We start from the raw sequence: 18,482 nt of genomic DNA, 5'->3' as shown, positions 1-18,482 counted from the left end.
GTAATATGCTCACTCATGTTACAGCTCTGTCCTCATGCACATCAAGTAGCAGACATTACAGTCATTCATTCTCTGTCACAGAGGCCTGATTTACTATTTACACAAATCCCTTTGAGCAGGAAGAAGGAAAAGTAAACATTTATGGGGAAAAAAAGGCATCCTTGATCCTGGACCTGCACTTTTTTTTTTTTTACTTTGTCCTCTTCTGTTCGGGCACCGTTTAATAAAAGGTTAAAAGTAGAGCTGTTATTAATGGTAGTGGTACAGCTAATAACCATTAACTAATGCTTTAGTAATTACTCAAACACAATATAAGCAGTCTTAAAGTTGTATGGCTGGGAAAAATCCTCCTGCACCCTAACCTTTCAGTTCGCTCATGAGGAACTTGTCCCTCCCATCCCCACCTTCAATTGACTGTTGTACCACTTCCCAAAAGGGCTGTTGGGACATCTACACTTAAATCAATGTCTTTATTTATTTTATTTATGTTATGATGCAAAAGTCCAACAGACGTAGCCTTATTATGGTAGTAATCACTGATTAATTTTGCTGCCATGCATGCAAAACTAAAATTACTCATGAGCAGAGTACGTGTCAAATCTTGTCCGGAACCTTATTACATTAAGTGCGCAAGTTTTGAATTTCGTATTTTAGATTTTTAAGTTCATGTGCCATGCTTGCATAAAAATGTATATCTAGTAATGTGTTTCTATTCAGTAATAGTTGAATTACAAAAAGTAATTATTGATTATTTCAAACCTCTAAATTATACATTGGGCCTACATTTTTGCTAGAACCATCAAGGGTCTTAGGTTTCTAATGAAACATTAACAAATGTTAAGTAAAATGTAGTGATAAATTGTTAAATTATACGGCCACTGGTCACATTTGAACAGTCCATTAGAAGTATCTCCCAAACAAAATAAGGAGATAAATATAAAAGACAGTTGTATATATAAAAAAAGGTTTCTACCTGGTATTAACTAGGGTGATGATTGCAATATAATTTTGTTGACTACGTGTAAAATAAATAAATACATTTGTTCCATTGTTATGAATCTTTACAATTAAATAAATAAATAAATCAATAGCAATTTACATAATCATACCTTAATCAGAAATGGGAGATATTTGTTGCTTTGACCTCCATGTGAGGATTTGACTTTTACAATTTTGGGCCTTAGGCTGTTGCTTGGACAAAACAGGCACTTTCATCCTTGCCATGTAAGTTTTAATTAACATTTTTTTTAACGACACAAAAAAATCTATGGCAAAACGAACTTCCATATGCATCAATTATGAAAAAAAAAAATTAGTTGCAGATGTGACATGTTTGGAAATGGTGTATGATCAAACTGTTGCCTCATTAATTCATTTAAAGTTGCAGAATGACTTTGAGTTACTGTAAAATTTAAAATCAGGTCAACAAGCACTTTGAATCCTGAGACATTCATTCAAGTGCTGCACTAGAAATGTACTTACACACTTCAAGAATACACTTTTTTTTGTTTGTTTTCTTTACTTTCTCCATCTTCACTTGAATAAAAACTCCCATAACAACAACAAACAGACATATTCACAACAGGTCATTTTTTTCTCCTAATTTTTTTTTTTTATAAAATAAGTAATCTCATACTCTCACATGGTTTTGTATTGTCATACACATAAGTAAAACCTACACCATCAGACAGCAAACCTCATAACAACCCCTACCTGTAATCATTTGTGCTATGGATTTTTATACCACTGGTTCTTACTTTTACACCATTAATCCGTCTGCTTCCCTCTAATGATAGTGTTCATTTAGAGCCTTATTGCCAAGAGAACTAATTAGCTGGGTTCACTGCAACTCTCTCTTTCCTTCTACTGTGATAATGTAGCTAGGGGTGATTGTTTTGCACCACCCAGAGCTTCATAAAAAAAAAGAAAAGATATCAATCAGCCGTTTCCTAAAACAAAGATGATTTTATCATCACAATTTAACCAACTTGCTGCAGTTAGAACAGTGGGTAGTTGTTTTCCTGTGTGTGGCTTAAATTCTTCAAATAGATAATAAAACTGCTACAGTCGAAAAGGGTAAAATCTGATGCAACTGTCAGAGGAAAATTATTTTACGTTCTCAACTTTGGGACCATCAAGGTAACTGGATAAATAGCTCTTAAACCCACAATGAATACTCTTATTTGTTTATCAAGTCATAGTATTCAGTGTTTTTTCCACATAGCTTTTATGGTTGCGTGTGTCTGCTACACTTATATTAAATTATGAATGAAATGTTACCCATCCTTTTCAAAATAATATTAATAAGACAAAACAAAGCACATGCAGGGTATGAAATAATGCACTCACATAACTGCAATTTGCTGCTGGATTTTGTCACAGAAATGAAAATCCAAGCAGCACAAATTTTAAAAAGTGGTCGGTAAACATTCCAATAAAAAAAGTTGATTGTGACAGACAGTGGTTCTTTACCCCATTCTTAACTCCTGAGCTGCCTTGGATCAGTCACCCTGACCGAAAGTCAGTGTCAAACAATCACTGGAAAAGCTCTACAAATTCTCTTTTTGCATTGTGAATATTTCTGCAGCCAGGGGGAATCACTTCCTGCTGCTGTATACACATTTTCATAAAGTAAAAACAAAATGCTTTTCTGTGGATCATATACAAGTACAAATGTAAGGCATTGGTATAAGGGCCCACTGGGAAACCTCCAAACAGTGAACAGTATGAAGAGCTTGACCTCTCACAGCTGCACAAGTTACTACACTGACACATAAGAGATGGGAGGAGGCATTTTGTATGACTGCAAAATACACCAGTCCCTGGTGTGTTGTACAATGAATTGAGAAGGTCTTTGCTCATCCTTCATTCATGATTGAACATGTCTCTCAATCCTTGAACTTTAAAAAGTTGCTGACACAAACACAGACTTGACTTCCTTCAGCCTCTTCAAATTCATTCACAGTGTAATTAATGGCAGAAAAACAGTCCGCGGACAGACAGTAGAGACAAATTGATCCCCTTCGAATGAAATTATTGGAAAACGCTCACAATCAAACATTCCTCGAGGTCTGTGAGCCAACAGCTCACTAGCAGAGGTCAGAGACATAGTCAAAGTCCCGGAAGCTGTCCTGGTCTTTGCGGGAGAGCATGCGGGGTTCACGTGGAGGCGTGAGGGTTGGAGGTTCAGTGGTGAACTCCTCGTCAAAGTTACTAACGTCTTCTTTGCCACCGATGCAGGGGACAAAAGGAGGGGGCACCTTCCTCTGCAGCAGAGCCTCCCAATCCACGTTCTGAGACAGGCAGAAACAAACAGCAAAATAAATGGATTAGCAAATTCCTACTCTTTCTTATTTTTTTAATATCTTCCATTTAAGGTTTAAGGTTGTGTTTTTTTTTTATTAAATGTGCTTCTGCATTCACCTCTCAGTGTTTTGCTCAATGTCACTTGAAACTAAATTGATCAACTTTGGAATCGATAAATGACTGAACCTTCTATTTTCAGATATTGATTTTTGTGCCATTTCATCAGCAGGGAGGAATAACATAACCAGAGACAGTCAAGATTTATAGAGAGAGCTGCTGGTGGTAAGTTCTTACTGCAGCTGTTTATACCAACACACCCTCAACACATCTTTGACATGACTCATCTTGTTAAGCATATTCTTCAACCAGTCACATTCTCCAGAGGAAGAACCCTCGTACTGTGGCAGCACAGTGACATATATACAAAAAGCTAAAACAACATCAGTGTACCTACCCTGAAAAATGGCTGCTTCTTCACCTCTTCTGCATCCTTTTCACCAGAACCCAGTCTTCTCTCTGGGTTCCTCCTTAGTAGCTGCTCATGCCAACAGATACAAAATTAAGACATTGTAATGGATGGTACAGTCAGACAGTAGCAAGATGACAACTCTGTTGACTTATATTTCATATTTCATCATGTAAGTGCAGTTTGTTAGCATAGTGCTGTGTATTTACTTCTGTATTCTTACCCGTCGCATGATGCCAATAGCCTCAGTGGACAGGAAGCGTGGGTAGCGGACTTCATCATTCACAATACTGTCAAACACCTCCTCCTCATCATCCCCTGGGAATGGTGACTACACACACACGACATAAATGCACATTGAAGGTTCTGTCAATTTTAACAGAACAACATTTAAAGAACTACATTCTAAGTAAAGATAGAGTGTAGTAATATTGTCCTGAGCACTGTAATGAGCCTCTCTGTTATCAGTTTTGCTAACTAGGGATGAAATCACATTAATTTGGAAACTACACTAGACATGTCATGTGTCACAGACTTGTTATATCGCAGATATTTCAAATAAAAAAAGGGAAAGGCACATCCAATCCTCTATGCATAGGAATATTAATATGGCATTGAAGAGGGGTGACGACATACCAATATACCAAAATGAAAAATCAAAGTCATAATGTTTTGGCCATGATTTTATAATGTTATTTATCCAATGTTGGGTTTGTAGAGAGACAAGGGTTTGACTACAAATTATTTTTCAGGCTGAAGTGGGTTATGGGCCCTCATTTTTACTGAATTTGGTTCATTAGTTCTCACCTCTCCCACCAACATTTCATAGATGAGGACTCCCAGCCCCCACCAGTCTACAGCTCTGGTGTAGGATGTGTCTGTTAGGACCTCTGGCGCCAAGAACTCTGGAGTCCCACAGAATGTGCTGGTCCGGTCCCCATAACCCATTCCTACAAACACAGAGAGAAAGGTGAAATTTTAGGCAAAATTACATGTTTGAGGAAAACATGAAACATGAAATCTCAGCTGACAAAATGAATACTCACCTTCTTTACACAGTCCGAAGTCAGCAATTTTCACATAACCATCTGTGTCTAGCAGCAGGTTGTCAAGCTTGAGGTCTCTGGAAGAGAGGGAAGGAAAAAAAATATATGGATGAGATTTGGAAGGAATACAGGAGATACCAAAAAAAAAAATAAAAAAAAAAATCAGTAATTATTAATCTTTATGGGAAAACAAAATCAGGTACAGTCCAATTAAATGGATAGAATAATTATAAAAGAAGATCGCATCCTGAAAATGTCTTTTTTGGTTTTCTGTACTATTAGTAGCTTTGTTCCAGTGTTGGGGAGGGGGGGGGTAGTCTGTTTTTTGTAGTCCAAGTTGACATGGAAGTCTATTTAACATCTCACCCATTATGTGATAAGACAGGTCTGTGAGACTGTCACTCACCTGTACACAATCTTATGGTCATGAAGGAACTGAAGTCCAAGAACGACACAGGCTGCATAAAACCTGAAGTTAGACCAAAGAAACATGAATATACACACAACACTAACTGAGCTTTTACACAGTAAACAATGACAATCTACGCTGCTTTCTGAGGGTGGACAAACAGCTGTTTGCCAGCTGTTCTACAGTTGGGTTACTGCTCTGTATGGGACATTATCAATATCGCTGAGGTACTCTTCTTTGGTTCTTTTGTACAGAAGAAAAATGGATACACACTAATACTATTGTAAAAAAGAGAAATGTTCAATGGCAAAGTTGTTTGTTTTTTTATTGGCCACAATATTTGATTATTCATTGACTGTAAAAAACTGAATGCAAAGTTTATTGAATGGGAGAATGAGGATCAAATGAGATTATTAGTAAGATGCATTGCAGTTTAATACAGTGGAAGAGTAAACTATGTGCACCAGAGGAAACACAATTCCTTAATAATAATAAAATTGTGTAACAGCCTTAATGTGTAGATTATGTGAAGTAGTTTACAGACTGATCGCACAGACAAATTTATGACATTTCCAACTTTCTTTCACATATATTGATGGGTTACATACACGGCTCGTGGCTCTGTGAAGACGTCTGTGTGGATGTGCATCATCAAGTCACCTCCTGCTGTGTACTCCATAACAAAACACACATGTTCTGATGTCTGGAAACACGCAAATAGGTTGACCAGGAAAGGATGGTGTGAGATGTTCACTATCTCAAAGATGCGCTTCTCGCACATCAGACTGGACGGGGAAGAGGGAAGGATAAGAAAGATAAGCGAAAAGGGTGAGAAGTGTAAAGTTGTTGAGGGGAGTGTGGAAACCACCCCCAAAATGGCTGGAGGTGAGGAAAAACATTAAAGGGAAAAATTAGAAATATTTAAACTTGTGCTCATTTTGGTCGATGAGACACCCACATTCAGCCTGCAGATGAACTGTTATTATGCTGTTATAGGGCACCACAGCACAAACTAAAACTGTGCAGTATTGAAGGAGCTCCTAGGGATCTCAGCTGAAAAGGCAGCAAACCTACAAACATACAGAATAATAAACACATCAACACATACCTTTCAACCTCATCCCGAGCTATGATATCCCCTTTCTTCAGGGCTTTGATGGCATACATTGTGCCTGTCTTCTTGTACTCTGACAACAACACCTAGAGACACAGACACAAGCAGCAAAAACAGCCTTTTAAAAGTTCAGATGTTTCAGTTCAGTCACAGCTCCGACAAACTGAACTTTTGAATGTGAAGAATCAAAAAGAAAAACGGAAGGAAGGCAATAAATGCAGAAGAAACAGGAAATATGCACAAACAGTGACTTCATGGCTAGTATGTTTTACCATTAATGCCATAGTTATGTGACTTTCTGATTTCCCATATTTCTTCAGATCTGTACGCTACCAACCTAAGTGTTTGTACTTTGTGACAATTTTTCAGTCAGTTGCAATAAATATCCTATTAAAAAAAACAAAAAAAAAAAAACCCCAAACATCTTATAAGCCTTACTGAAAAACTGTACCTTCCCAAAGTGGCCCCTGCCCAACACTGCGATCAACCTGAAGTCCTGGAGGGACAAAGGACCTTGCCTCTGCTTACTGGAGATACAGATACACAAAGTGAGTAGGAATATTTTACAGGGGATAATAAAGTACTTTCAAAATTTTAAAATTGACTGCTCTGGATGCATGACAGCACAACTTGTCATGAGAGTGTGGAAGGATAAATAATACTGGACAGGCTGTTTTCAGAAAAGAAATTATTAACTCGTCATTGTATGAAAACAAGAAGTAGCCCTAACAATGGCACTGGCCTAGAATGTGTTTTCTAAGCCACCACTGTGTGACAGTTAGTCAGGATGAACATGACCACGAGGCAGCTAAATGAAATTCAGTCATCATTATTTGTCAAATTGTCTTCAGTGAAAAAAGCCTAATATGAGGCAGAATATACACAGACAGAATATCCCTGTAAACATATAAATAAATGTAGGACATAAGACGTGTATAAATACATCTGGATCCAGTGCTTCTGCGTGAGTGTGTACCTGCTAACAGACGGGGTTTGGACAGGGCACTCGGGGATGAGGTCTGGGGGGGAGAAGGGCTCGATGACTGGTGGTCGGTCCTGATGGGGGACATGCGAGGAAAAACACATGAAGGAATTGATGCAGAGCAGCATGCAGAAACAGAAGGAAAAGAGGATATAAGATATGGATTATGACAAAAACTTAGATGTGACAAACAAACACCACACCAAACGATTCAATGTTTGTCACTGCTCTGTATTTTAATTCTGACGAGTAAGACCCAAATCAGATAAATGTCGATCACCATGGCTGTGCCATTTAAAGCGCTGTTATATATACGTCTCACAGAAGAGATTGAATATCAACAGCCCACAAACCATCTGCTGTTTATACTTGAATAATTTTAATAACTAATTATAACTTAACTATAATGATCAACTCCTTTTTCAATACGAGCTTTCCATGCTCACTATGGGGATTCAGAGCTAGCTAGGATGATCGCCATCAATGCCAATGAAACTATGCTTTCTCTGTAAATTTGATGTCTTAAAAATTTCCTTAATGAATTAATCAGATGATATGGTTTAATTCAAATAACTTTAGGTTGCACAAATTTCTGCCTAACATCAAAGTCTGTACAAATTCAACTTAAATATTATTTAGTATGTCCTGTAATATGCATGATTAATTATTCACTGATAAAACTGCTAAAATAATAATAATTACTCTTTTCTTCACTTGTGAATGAAGGGCCTTTCATTTCATTTTCAATAGATAGATTTTGTTTGTTGCATAGAAAATTTACTGTTGAAGATTCTGACCCCTCTCACACACCTCCCCCATATCCTGGGCTTCCTCTTTCTCTATCTGTCTCACCGGAGTGTGTGTGTCCATCTCTCTCCTGTAATCCCCTCTTATTGGAGAGTCGCTGTCCAGACTCAACTTCTCCACTGAGATCTCCCTGGAAAATTCACACAGACACACAAGAACATACCAACATGGCGATGCAGACAGACAAATGAACAGACAAAAACAGAACACAGAAGGGTTGTTAGACGTCGGGCAGAGAAGGCATCACATGCTTTATTCTTTGCCAGGAAACACAAGGAATAAGGTTCAAGGAACGTTGCTGTTGTTTGATAGCTAAGTATGGCTGACAGCTATCAAACATTGCATGACGATGCAGAGTGTGTGTACCTCTGTGGCTTTTGCACATTTTTTTTTTTGACTGCTTGTGTGTTTGTGCGTCTCACCCAGAGTTGAGCGTCAGGCTCTGTGCGTTGGGACTGTAGGTACCCGAATTATTGACAGTGGGAATGGCATTTCGAAGCAGCCTCACCCACGTGCCGATGTCCACATTCATCTGACGAGCCCGGAGGAACGCCTTGCCTGGAAACACACCAGTGTATGTGTCACACAACAGACAACCATCAATCACACTTGATTAAAGCAAAGAGGTAAATTTAGACTACTATTGTGACTATTGTAAATGCTATCGAACCAAAAAACAATCCTATAATAGACAAAAAAATAAATTCCAACTAAAATCACTGCCTGACATTCAGACGTGTTAGGAGAATTTCTAAGCTGATTAGAACCATCTTGAATATACCCCTTGAAATTAAATAATACTTAAATAATAGAAAAATGCTTCTCAATTCATGCTACTCACTGAAGGATCTTTACAGGCTTAGGTGAAATTCCACCAGATTAATTTCTGTGTGTTGCTTTTCCATGATTTTGAAACATCTGTTATACATGTTTGAAGAAAGATCTTGAAAATTTGCTTCAATAAATGTTTTCTTATTCCCAACTAGAGGGCGCTGAAGTCTAAATAAAAACGTGGACATAGCAGCAGGGCACTTCTTGACTCTTCATTAAGATCAAGCGACTTTGAATAAAACTTGCTTTTCCTGAAGCTGCAGAGGAGAAAATTATTGATGCAGCAGCCGACAGCTTATTTGTTTTGGTCACCTGTTAGCTTTCTCTTCCTCACCTTGTTGTTTGGAAAATACTTTCTTCTGTCTCTGGAGACGAGGAACTCTCTCAATGACCGGGTTAAAAAAGGTCACCTGGAAAACACACAAAAACATGAAAGACATAAACACCTACCTTTTATGCCCATAAGCACTGGGACGGTTGAACCTTTAATTAATTTATACCAAAGTCTTTTTTAAGCACAGGTTCACCTGACAGCTTGTATGTGTGTTGGGGGAACTGTATTGTATACACAAATTTCAGTATTTCTGTGTATAGTAATAGATAGTTTGTCATGGCTGCCATGTCTACTAGGACATCAAAACCAATTTTTCCTTTCTCAAGACCTCTGTGCTTTAAGCATGTTGTCATTTACCTCAGCCAGCAGCAGACCATGAGGTTCCAGCTCCAGCTGGACTCTGTGTTTCTGGTTGTCCAGGAACTCTTCCAGCTTCAGGTACTTTAGAGCACAGAGTGAGCGGTAATCCCTCCAGTACACTGCAATCTCCATCTCCCTTGACTAAGATACATGCACACAGACAACCGATAGTGGCACAAAGACAGAGACACACAGATATCAGTTTTGGAAAAGGGAAAAAGAGCAGTTTTATTTTATTCAATTGACACTAGCTTTCATTCCAGTGGCCAGTGTGTGTATACTGACCCTTTCCAGCTCCACGGTAAAGGTCTGGTCCCAGGCCTGCTCCCCCACAGTTTTCCAAGCTGTCTGGCCCACTACCGTGTTATCCAGCTTTAGCACCGCACTCACCTCAGCTGCTCACACACAAACAGCACATCTTATTTCCTCTACCGGCAGCATTCATACACAGTCATGACCTGTACAAAGATGTGAACTAGTGGGAAGCTCACAGTATACTACATAAATTAACTTAACAAGTGTCATTAATTTCCTTGGAAAACAGCACAAGGTTTCAAGACCTCACAAAAAAAAAAAAAAAAAAAAAAAAAAAGGCTGTCTACTTTAGGTACTGAAGAAATCCACCTTAATTTGCTAATGAGTGAAGGCTGAACAAGAATACCCAACCTCATAAACCTAAAGTCTCACTTGTGCAAAAAAATTGCTCAGCTACAACTTTATCTTAATATAATTACTAGGAATTGATTTCACTAAATGAATTAAGAACATAAAATCACTTCATATCAGTTCAACTAGATTTTATATGCAAATGTTTTGTAAAAATGAATAGTCTTCAAATAGCCACACACTTACATGAGAGATCATCAGTCTTGCTGGGAGTTTTCCCGCTGACTGAACCACTCCGTCCATACAGCCCTTTGCTGCCCCTCATGAAAGACCTTGTGTCTCCAGGGCTGTAACAGGGCAGCATGACAGCTGTCCCTTTATTGCGACCTGGGACCACTTCCAACAACCCAACACAGCCCAGCAGCTGCACCTGTAGAGTACCTGAAGACAGAAGAAAACTATTCAGGTACAAGCAACAGCAGAAACAGAACACTAGCATCTTGAGAAAGAAGTTGCTGTATATTTAGGAATAGAAATCTCTCAAAAGACACACAATTCTTTGATTTGTAAACCAATGAATACAATTTTATGTAGTGTGTGTGAAATTGCACACACTTGTATAAAGCTGAGGTTCATCAAATGTCTCTGTATATGCACAAGGGTCTGCTCTCTCACTGAATACTGCTGTGAGTAAAAAGCAAGTAAATGTGGGTGCTGTAAGACTGTAAATGTTAATTTCTATTGAATCCACTACAATTTACTAATATATTGCGGCCAAACCCAAATATATTTTTGGTAAGAGTGCCAGTGTCTGCATCAATGGCATCAATATATTAGAAAAGTAAATTAACATACTGTATTGTAACACAGACATATCACCAATTTTAGCAAGACTTTCTGTGTTTCTGTGTTATTTCAGTTAGTTTTCTCATTTTGACAGACCCCAAGGAAAAGAAAGTCACTTGGGGGCTTTAAAGTTTCCACTATGGCAGTCTGTTACGATGTCAAAACCCAATATATTAAATTAAGTTAAGTTAAGTTCTTGTGGTCATCTACATGAAATGATGAAATACAGCGTTTTAAAATATGCTTTTGGGCCTTTTGTGCCGCTTCATCTGACACACCTGTCATTAGGCATTAAGAAAATTTCTGTGCCAGATATACAAATGTTTCAGGACATGCAAGTGCTTTTTTCCTCTAAAATGTTCAAGTAAGATTGTATCTATAATGACCTATTGTGGGGGCAAGCTTTGATCCGTATAGCTTTGTTTGGTGAGACGTACCAGTGAGAGGTGAGGGTTTGCTGAGGGTGCTGTATTGGTTGTGGAGGTAGGGGGCACCATGGCGGGAGCTGAAGGCTGGGGATGAGGCCAGGACCAGTTCCTCTTTGATGACGCTGGCCTTGGGGTGGTCCTCTGGCAGCTCTGCCAGACGCTGGTCCAGAGAGTCCCTCAGCAGGTCCAACCGTTGAGATGCTTCACTGAGACGAGACTGTGCCTGCACAACCCACACAGAGCAGTTTTAACACACTTTCACATCCACTGGGCTACCACTGAAGTTAGGTGGATTTTAAGTAAATCGAAAGTATCAATTCTCCATTGAATGTCACAGCCCACACAATTCATCCATACAACCTTATTTTAGTCACATTTTACAGAACAAACAACTGTTCAAAGTAAGCCAATATTTAGATAAGAGTGAAAAAAGGGCTTTTGTGGTTTGATTTAAAAATTGCAGTCATTCATAAAAGCCTTAGTTCACGGTGAAAAAGACTGGTGGGTCAGGTGTTCAAATTACAACAACAGTTACTAATACTGGGTGAGATGATGCAGCTGCTGTCGTTATGGTACCTGTCAAATAGAAGACAGAACTGACACTGTGCAGGAGCTGCAACCAACCTACCAAATGTCTGACTTTAGAAAACTGATCACAGTCTGAGGTTATAGACTGACTAATAATAGCACAGATAATTCAAGGAAGGCAACTTTGCAGTAAAACTATAATTACATAACGAAATTCTTTTGTAGTAAAATTCCTGAAGTTGTTGGAAAATACTAGGTAAAACACTTTAAAGGGTGTGTGTGCGTGTGTTTGGTCTAACCTCAGACAGGGCTTTCTTGTCCTGGACCTTGCTGGCCCCCAGAAGCCTGAGCACATTTTTGGCCCCCTCAGCCACAGCATGTTCCACCCTATAGTGATGTCTCAGCTCTTCAATGCGCAGTTCCATCCCGCACAGGTCCTGGCTACCTGAAGCAGACAAATCACATTAACGTGGAGTGAAGATGTGATACATTGCAGTTTTGCAGGTTTAGATCACAACTGCACCTTTTATTCAGTTACAGGACGTTGTTTGCTGATGGAACTACAGACGTTTGTTTTGACGGTGGTGTATTACAGGAGCTCCCCAGGGCATACCAAGTTACGTTAATGCCTTAATGCATATAATGCGTTACACAAGAGTCAGACAAAGAAAACATTAGCTGTGCCTAGAGGGAAGTAAGCAGCATCCACATCTCTCCACTGAGCAGCATTAGCTTTGGCTTCAGCCTTCTTTTCCAAATGGCCTTTGAAAGCAAAATGGAACTAAATGAAAAACACTCTCGAGCATTTTTATTTTGATGAAATGTTCTAATGGCTCCTTCTTGTTAGCCAGGTAACATGGATATGACAGCTATGCATTCATGTTATGGAACATCCACCCATTTGATCCTGACTGATTACAAATAATAGCAACTGCAACTTTTACAAAGGTTTTTATAAATCAACTCCTGCTTAAGGAGCTACATCAAATATGTCAGAAATGACACCAGTAAAAGTCATATCCTGGGACCACATTTTTACAAATGTGAAAATTGTTTTACTTTATATACACCTACATATTTTCAGTCACCCAGTCAGACGAATGGCCGCTTATAAATAAAATGATCACATTTGGTACAACACCAAAAATTGTTAATTTAACCCCTTAAGTTTAGAAAACATTGATCAGGATGAAACAGTAAAGGAAGTGCAACACAATTAATCTAAAAGGCTCCCTAACAAAAAAAAAAAAAAAAAAAAAGGTACGGGTCAGAGTATCAAGCCAAGCACAATTACAGATATGTGATTAGCTACATAGCTACAGTGGGCAGCAAACTCAATGGAGCACACTGATACAGGAAGAGAGAGGGGGTGTTAGACATTAGGAAAAGGATAATAGGACAAATAGCATTCAAAAAAGGGGCATTTTTTCAGTTTAGTGAAGCAGGAGGGCAAAAGGACAAATTTTTTATGACTTATAAGCTGTTCAGAGCACTGAGAGAGAAGGAACAGAAGGGGGCAGGGATGGTGGATATGGATGCTTTTATCTCCTAATAAGGTGTTCTGTCTGCAGCCCAGACCTTGCTGATGACCCCTCCAGCGGGTGTGGTGCCTGCAGACTCTGTCTGTGTACACTATACACACTACCCTGTGATACCCTGGGATTTAAAGGAGAGCGTGAGATCAACCAAGAACAGTTCAAAGACTAATGCAAGACACTGGTACAGAGAACAGAGAAAAACTAAATTCAACTGAACTATACTGAGTTTATCATTCCAAGCAATGAAACAAAAAGAAAAAAATTAATGTTTGTGTGTCAATTTACTCGTTTTTAAAACAAAACTGTATCATGCTCCAATTATTTAGCTTTGCATCTGGATTGCACTGAAGGTAGCAGAACTACACATTCATCCTCCTTGTCTAAATCTGGCACTGTAACAACAGAGCCCCATAACAGACCTTGATCATCATTGCAGCCCTGTCTGGTTAATAAAGTCTTTCATACTATAGTATACTATACTGTAGTGGTAGAAGGAATGTGGAATTATTGGAAACACAGTTTTTCCAAATGAATATCTGAGGGATCAGGTGTGGGCTTAAAAAACACCCTTAAAAAGTCCTGCCAAAAGGCAATACCTAGTCTGAAAAAAAAAAAACCTTCTTTCCCGAGAGCCATCAACTCCCTCAGTCTGATAGGAGCAAGAAGAGATATAATGCCCCACGCATGAACATACCATCTACAACATCTGTTTCTTACTCCCACACCCTCCTACTGCTGCATTTAAACCACCCACCCCTCATGACCATAAGCAATAAGTCCCCAGCAATGGAGACATGATGCTCCAAAGCAAATACTGCCTGTGTGTGTGTTGGTGTAATAAAATTTTCATGTGCTGGCCCTTTTGTTGGCTGTTTGGACATCCATTTTGATTGATTGTGGCAATGTACCAGGTGGGCTAATTCACAGGCTTTGTATCATTGAAACACATGTTTTGTCCAACCAACCCACCCACACTTTTTCTCCACCAGCCCTGGCTGAGTGAAAACAGCAAGACAGCTCCTGATTGATCTATTTATTGTTGTCTGCTAATCTGGAACTGCTGCTCTAACCAAAATGATGGACATGGAAAAAAAAAAAAAAAAAAGAGAGAACAACAAGACCCAGCAGAAGGCTTACTGTCACTGCCAGCTGCTCACTGTCACAAACCACAAATCAGTTGGAGATGTCTACCATCACAGACAGAGACACTTTGGTTCAATTGGTATTCACACACACACACACACGATTTGAAGATGTTGAGGCAATTTTCTGTCTGCAAAATGACTGATGGTTGGTATTCAGTATCAATAGTAATTTATTTGTGTATAGACATTTACCTGAGGTATACATATTACACACTGAAGCGAGAGACAAACTTTTGTAAACATCCAAATGTTATCCCAACATTATGTTTGCAACCATGGCCAGTTAGCCCTACTGTGCAGGACAATTTTGTGTTTGGTAGTCCTAGTACAACTTTAAGTGTCAGCAATACTTTGTATGAACCCACTGAGCCAGCCACTCAAACTTACTCTGTGTGTCATGATTATGCTCTGTGGCCTGAACAGCCTTGCGGATTTCCATCCGGATGATGTCAATTTTGGTTTTACTATCCTGCAGCATCTGCTGTGCTGTCTGCAGCATCTTCTTGTCCTAATTGAAACACAAGAACAACATGAAAGTAACGTGATCAAAAGCTTAAGAGCCACACATGGTAATATAATTTGAATGAAAATGAGCCATGGTGTCACTTCATCTAAGTTACAAAGCAAAGAGTGTGATGAGAAACCAAGAGAAAACCATCAGTGCTTCTCTTCTGGTAATTTCTTGAATGAGCCTCATCTCTCTGTCAACAGTGAAACTTAAAGGCAGTGTGAGAGCAAGGGAGAAGGAATCTGAGCTAACCAAGTGTGTGAAAGGGAAGGGCTCTGTTGTGATATGCATTAAGTCATCAACATCTGAGTCAGCAGGTTGTGGATCATAAGGTACAAACACAAACTCTCATGGATCAGACAGGTGGGGGAGGAGCTTAGTGTGGGCATCCTGTGCCCTTGAAAATGTTATGCTTGAAGTCAGTGATCGGTGTCCTACACTTTGTCTTTCTGAACCATGCTTAGGTGTGTCTATGTGCACATGTAGGCAGAATAAATTCCCTGTACCTTGGTGGATCCATTGGCATAAATGGGAATCATGTTCTCAACTCCCTGTTTGACTTTGAGCTCAATGTTGAGCTGTCTCTCCAGGGCAGCAATGCGTTCCTTGTGGGCTGATGTTCGGCTCTCTGCCCCAGGAGACTGAGGACATTCATCTGGTGAGGAAAGAAAAAGGTTAGAGATGATATAAAAAGGAGCAAGATGAGGGTTCACATGGTGTGATCCAAAATGAAAATGCTCGAGGGAGCTTAATTTAAAGCCAAATAATATTGATGGACCTATGATTCATTTTAATTGCAGAATGTACAAGGTCAATAACCTGGGACATGGGAACAATTTGGACAACTCTGTTACGGCTTTTTATGACTAAACTAAAACAGCACCATTTACCAGCTAGAACCAAATTGTAAGTTCAAGGTGATCTATTGTCATTGTAATCACAAAAAAACTTAAAAGGCTTAAAAGGCTACAAGGTGCTTCCCAAATATATTGAGAGGAGAGGTGTAAGAATGAAAATAAATTAAAGAAGTCTGTGAAGCTTCAGTCTGACATAATCTGAAATGGTGGGTTCAGGCGATAACATTGTCATAACCACAGACCAAATTAAAGCAAGATAAATAATAAATACCCCTCAGTCTCTCTAGGATAATGTCTAATGGGCAGATAAGAACACACTATCTTCAATGAAACATGGTGGTGGTTCTATCATGCTGTTGCTTACTTTTAGCATGGTGAATGTATCAAGGGTATGAAAAAAAAAAAAAATAAATATCTTTTGGAGTGAAATGTGGAGTGTGGAGTAAACAAAGTGTGTGTGAGAGCATTACAGTCCACAATAGCAGCATTTTTTGGTTGGTTTAAGTTCATGAAGCTATTATAGGACAGTGCAATCAATGAAGGTGCTATAGCGCAAGAAATTTTCTTCACGATGTAGAACAGGGGTGTGTTGTACAGGTGAATGTGTGTGTGTGTGCGTGTATGTCTCTCTCTGAGGGCTGTTGCAGCAATGAAAAGTCCAGTTGACATTTTAGTGGATGTTTTAAATAAATAGTGTTAGCAGAGGATGTCTGTTGTTCATTAAGGGGGTGTGGGCCAGTCTAGTGGTTAACGAATGGATGGATCAGACAGCAGATGATGGAGCAGGTTGTATGCTGGATGTGACTGGTCCTAAAGGAAATTGTGCGTTTGGTGCAGGCAGCAGGAAGTGAAGACAGTGGCAATCTCTGGGAGGCTAGTCCAAGAGATTTTGGCCTGTTAGCTTTGGTATTTCATTAAAATATTCTTATGCAAAATTTGACCTTTTGAATTTATTTGAAGGTACTCTGATAATTGTATTCAACATTCAATTAGAATTCATACTAATTCCATTTCACTACAAAGTAGTTCCCAAACTTGCGTGGTTCCATTAGAAACAAGGGAGCTAAAGAACTTTTTAGATTTGAGAAAAAACAGGAGCAACATTTCTGGCATACATACCTTTATTCTCTTCTCCTCCCTTTACCACAATGTGAGCATCCAGCTCCTGTAGCTGAGCATGCAGATCGTCCAGCCTACGGTTTGAAGACCGCAACTGATTGTCCACCTGTAGGGGGGGGAAAAAAATTGCAGATTAAATTGCAACACTACCTTTTATTATCTGAATGGAAAAGTGTTTGACAGAATGGACCAAAGATGAATGAAAGACTTGGATTTATCTTTGAACTGAAAAATACCAACAAATCTATTTGAGTCTTTGAGTCCATCCTAAAGCTCTCCAGTTCTTCTGATGTTGGCTTCCTGTCTTATTTAATGTTTAATGTGCTTTCTGCAAGCACAAACAGGCAAATTACCTTACCCTTGTAGAAAAGGACTTAATTAATTCAAAAACAGTTGTTTACCAGTGAGAAGTTGTACCTTACCTTTGAACAATCCGACAGGTTTATGTTATCACATCCTCTAACTTTCTGACTACAAAACAACAGTAGTTTAAGACGCAGTATCTGGTTGTGCTACATAAAGTCAATGTGTCAAATTTAGGATGCAGATTAAAACAGTCTAAGAGTCATATAAACAAAATCACATTTAGCCCAGTGTCAGCCACTTGTTACTGCCACTTAGCAGCCACTAAAATTATGATTATATAAACTCAACATTGTCCAACAATATCACCAAATGCATTAGTCAAAGGGTAAGATGGTCCTTTCAGCTTTTTATACAGCTGTAATCACTCAGAGAGAACGTTAAAAACACACATTTTTATCTTGATTCATATCTCTCTCACAAAGCACACACCCTGTGCTGGTGAAATTGCCACACACTGACAACAGTAGAGACAAGAGGGCATTATGGGTGATTCTGCTCTAAGCAGCCATGGTTTTCGAAAAAATGTGTTTTAAGTTTCTCAATCTAGTGACAAAACTCCCAACTTCACAAAATGCAGGTAGTAAAAGGCTAATCAAAAACTCTTTTCCGCTGAACAATACACAACGGAGAATCTGAAAGTCACATTTGGTCAACTGGCAAACCATTTCTGGAACAATTGTCACTCAGCTACGTCAATCAGAGACAGGCATTCATGACTGGCTCATTGCTCATCTTACCATTGTGTACCAGCCTAATATATGAGCACAACAATCCTATCGTGTTTATTGAATGCTCAGTATTGACCAAAATTTGCTTCTAAAAAAAAAAACAAAAAAAAAAAACCTCCCTAAATACTTAAATCCTCCAGCTGAGTGAGTGGTGCTGA

The 18,482-nt window shown here is 39.0% G+C and overlaps 1 protein-coding gene across 4 annotated transcripts in view; it reads right to left on the bottom strand.

Annotated features, from left to right (window-relative positions):
- Positions 1–1,215: 1,215 nt before the first annotated feature.
- The window catches only part of pkn1a (protein kinase N1a), a 41,037-nt gene continuing 23,770 nt past the window's right edge, over positions 1,216–18,482 (bottom strand). For 3 of the 4 annotated variants that reach the window (XM_029500902.1, XM_029500911.1, XM_029500895.1), the window contains 21 exons: positions 17,231–17,336; positions 15,761–15,909; positions 15,134–15,254; positions 12,363–12,508; positions 11,545–11,758; positions 10,508–10,702; positions 9,941–10,050; positions 9,653–9,796; positions 9,296–9,371; positions 8,553–8,688; positions 8,134–8,260; positions 7,318–7,397; positions 6,793–6,868; positions 6,336–6,427; positions 5,836–6,012; positions 5,225–5,287; positions 4,819–4,895; positions 4,580–4,722; positions 3,996–4,103; positions 3,761–3,841; positions 1,216–3,293 (listed from right to left, as the gene is read on the bottom strand). In XM_029500902.1, coding sequence (XP_029356762.1) covers positions 3,090–3,293; positions 3,761–3,841; positions 3,996–4,103; positions 4,580–4,722; positions 4,819–4,895; positions 5,225–5,287; positions 5,836–6,012; positions 6,336–6,427; positions 6,793–6,868; positions 7,318–7,397; positions 8,134–8,260; positions 8,553–8,688; positions 9,296–9,371; positions 9,653–9,796; positions 9,941–10,050; positions 10,508–10,702; positions 11,545–11,758; positions 12,363–12,508; positions 15,134–15,254; positions 15,761–15,909; positions 17,231–17,336 — 2,625 coding nt within the window. In that variant the 3' untranslated portion in view covers positions 1,216–3,089. The remainder of the gene's footprint in view (positions 3,294–3,760; positions 3,842–3,995; positions 4,104–4,579; positions 4,723–4,818; positions 4,896–5,224; positions 5,288–5,835; positions 6,013–6,335; positions 6,428–6,792; positions 6,869–7,317; positions 7,398–8,133; positions 8,261–8,552; positions 8,689–9,295; positions 9,372–9,652; positions 9,797–9,940; positions 10,051–10,507; positions 10,703–11,544; positions 11,759–12,362; positions 12,509–15,133; positions 15,255–15,760; positions 15,910–17,230; positions 17,337–18,482) is intronic. The other variant, XM_029500921.1, reaches the window with a different exon arrangement.

This window comes from Echeneis naucrates, chromosome 1 (genome assembly GCF_900963305.1).
Source record: "Echeneis naucrates chromosome 1, fEcheNa1.1, whole genome shotgun sequence".
In the NCBI taxonomy this organism is placed as follows: Eukaryota; Metazoa; Chordata; class Actinopteri; order Carangiformes; family Echeneidae; genus Echeneis; species Echeneis naucrates.
Note: the sequence above shows the minus strand (reverse complement) of the source record. Positions and strands in the feature narration are given on the sequence as shown.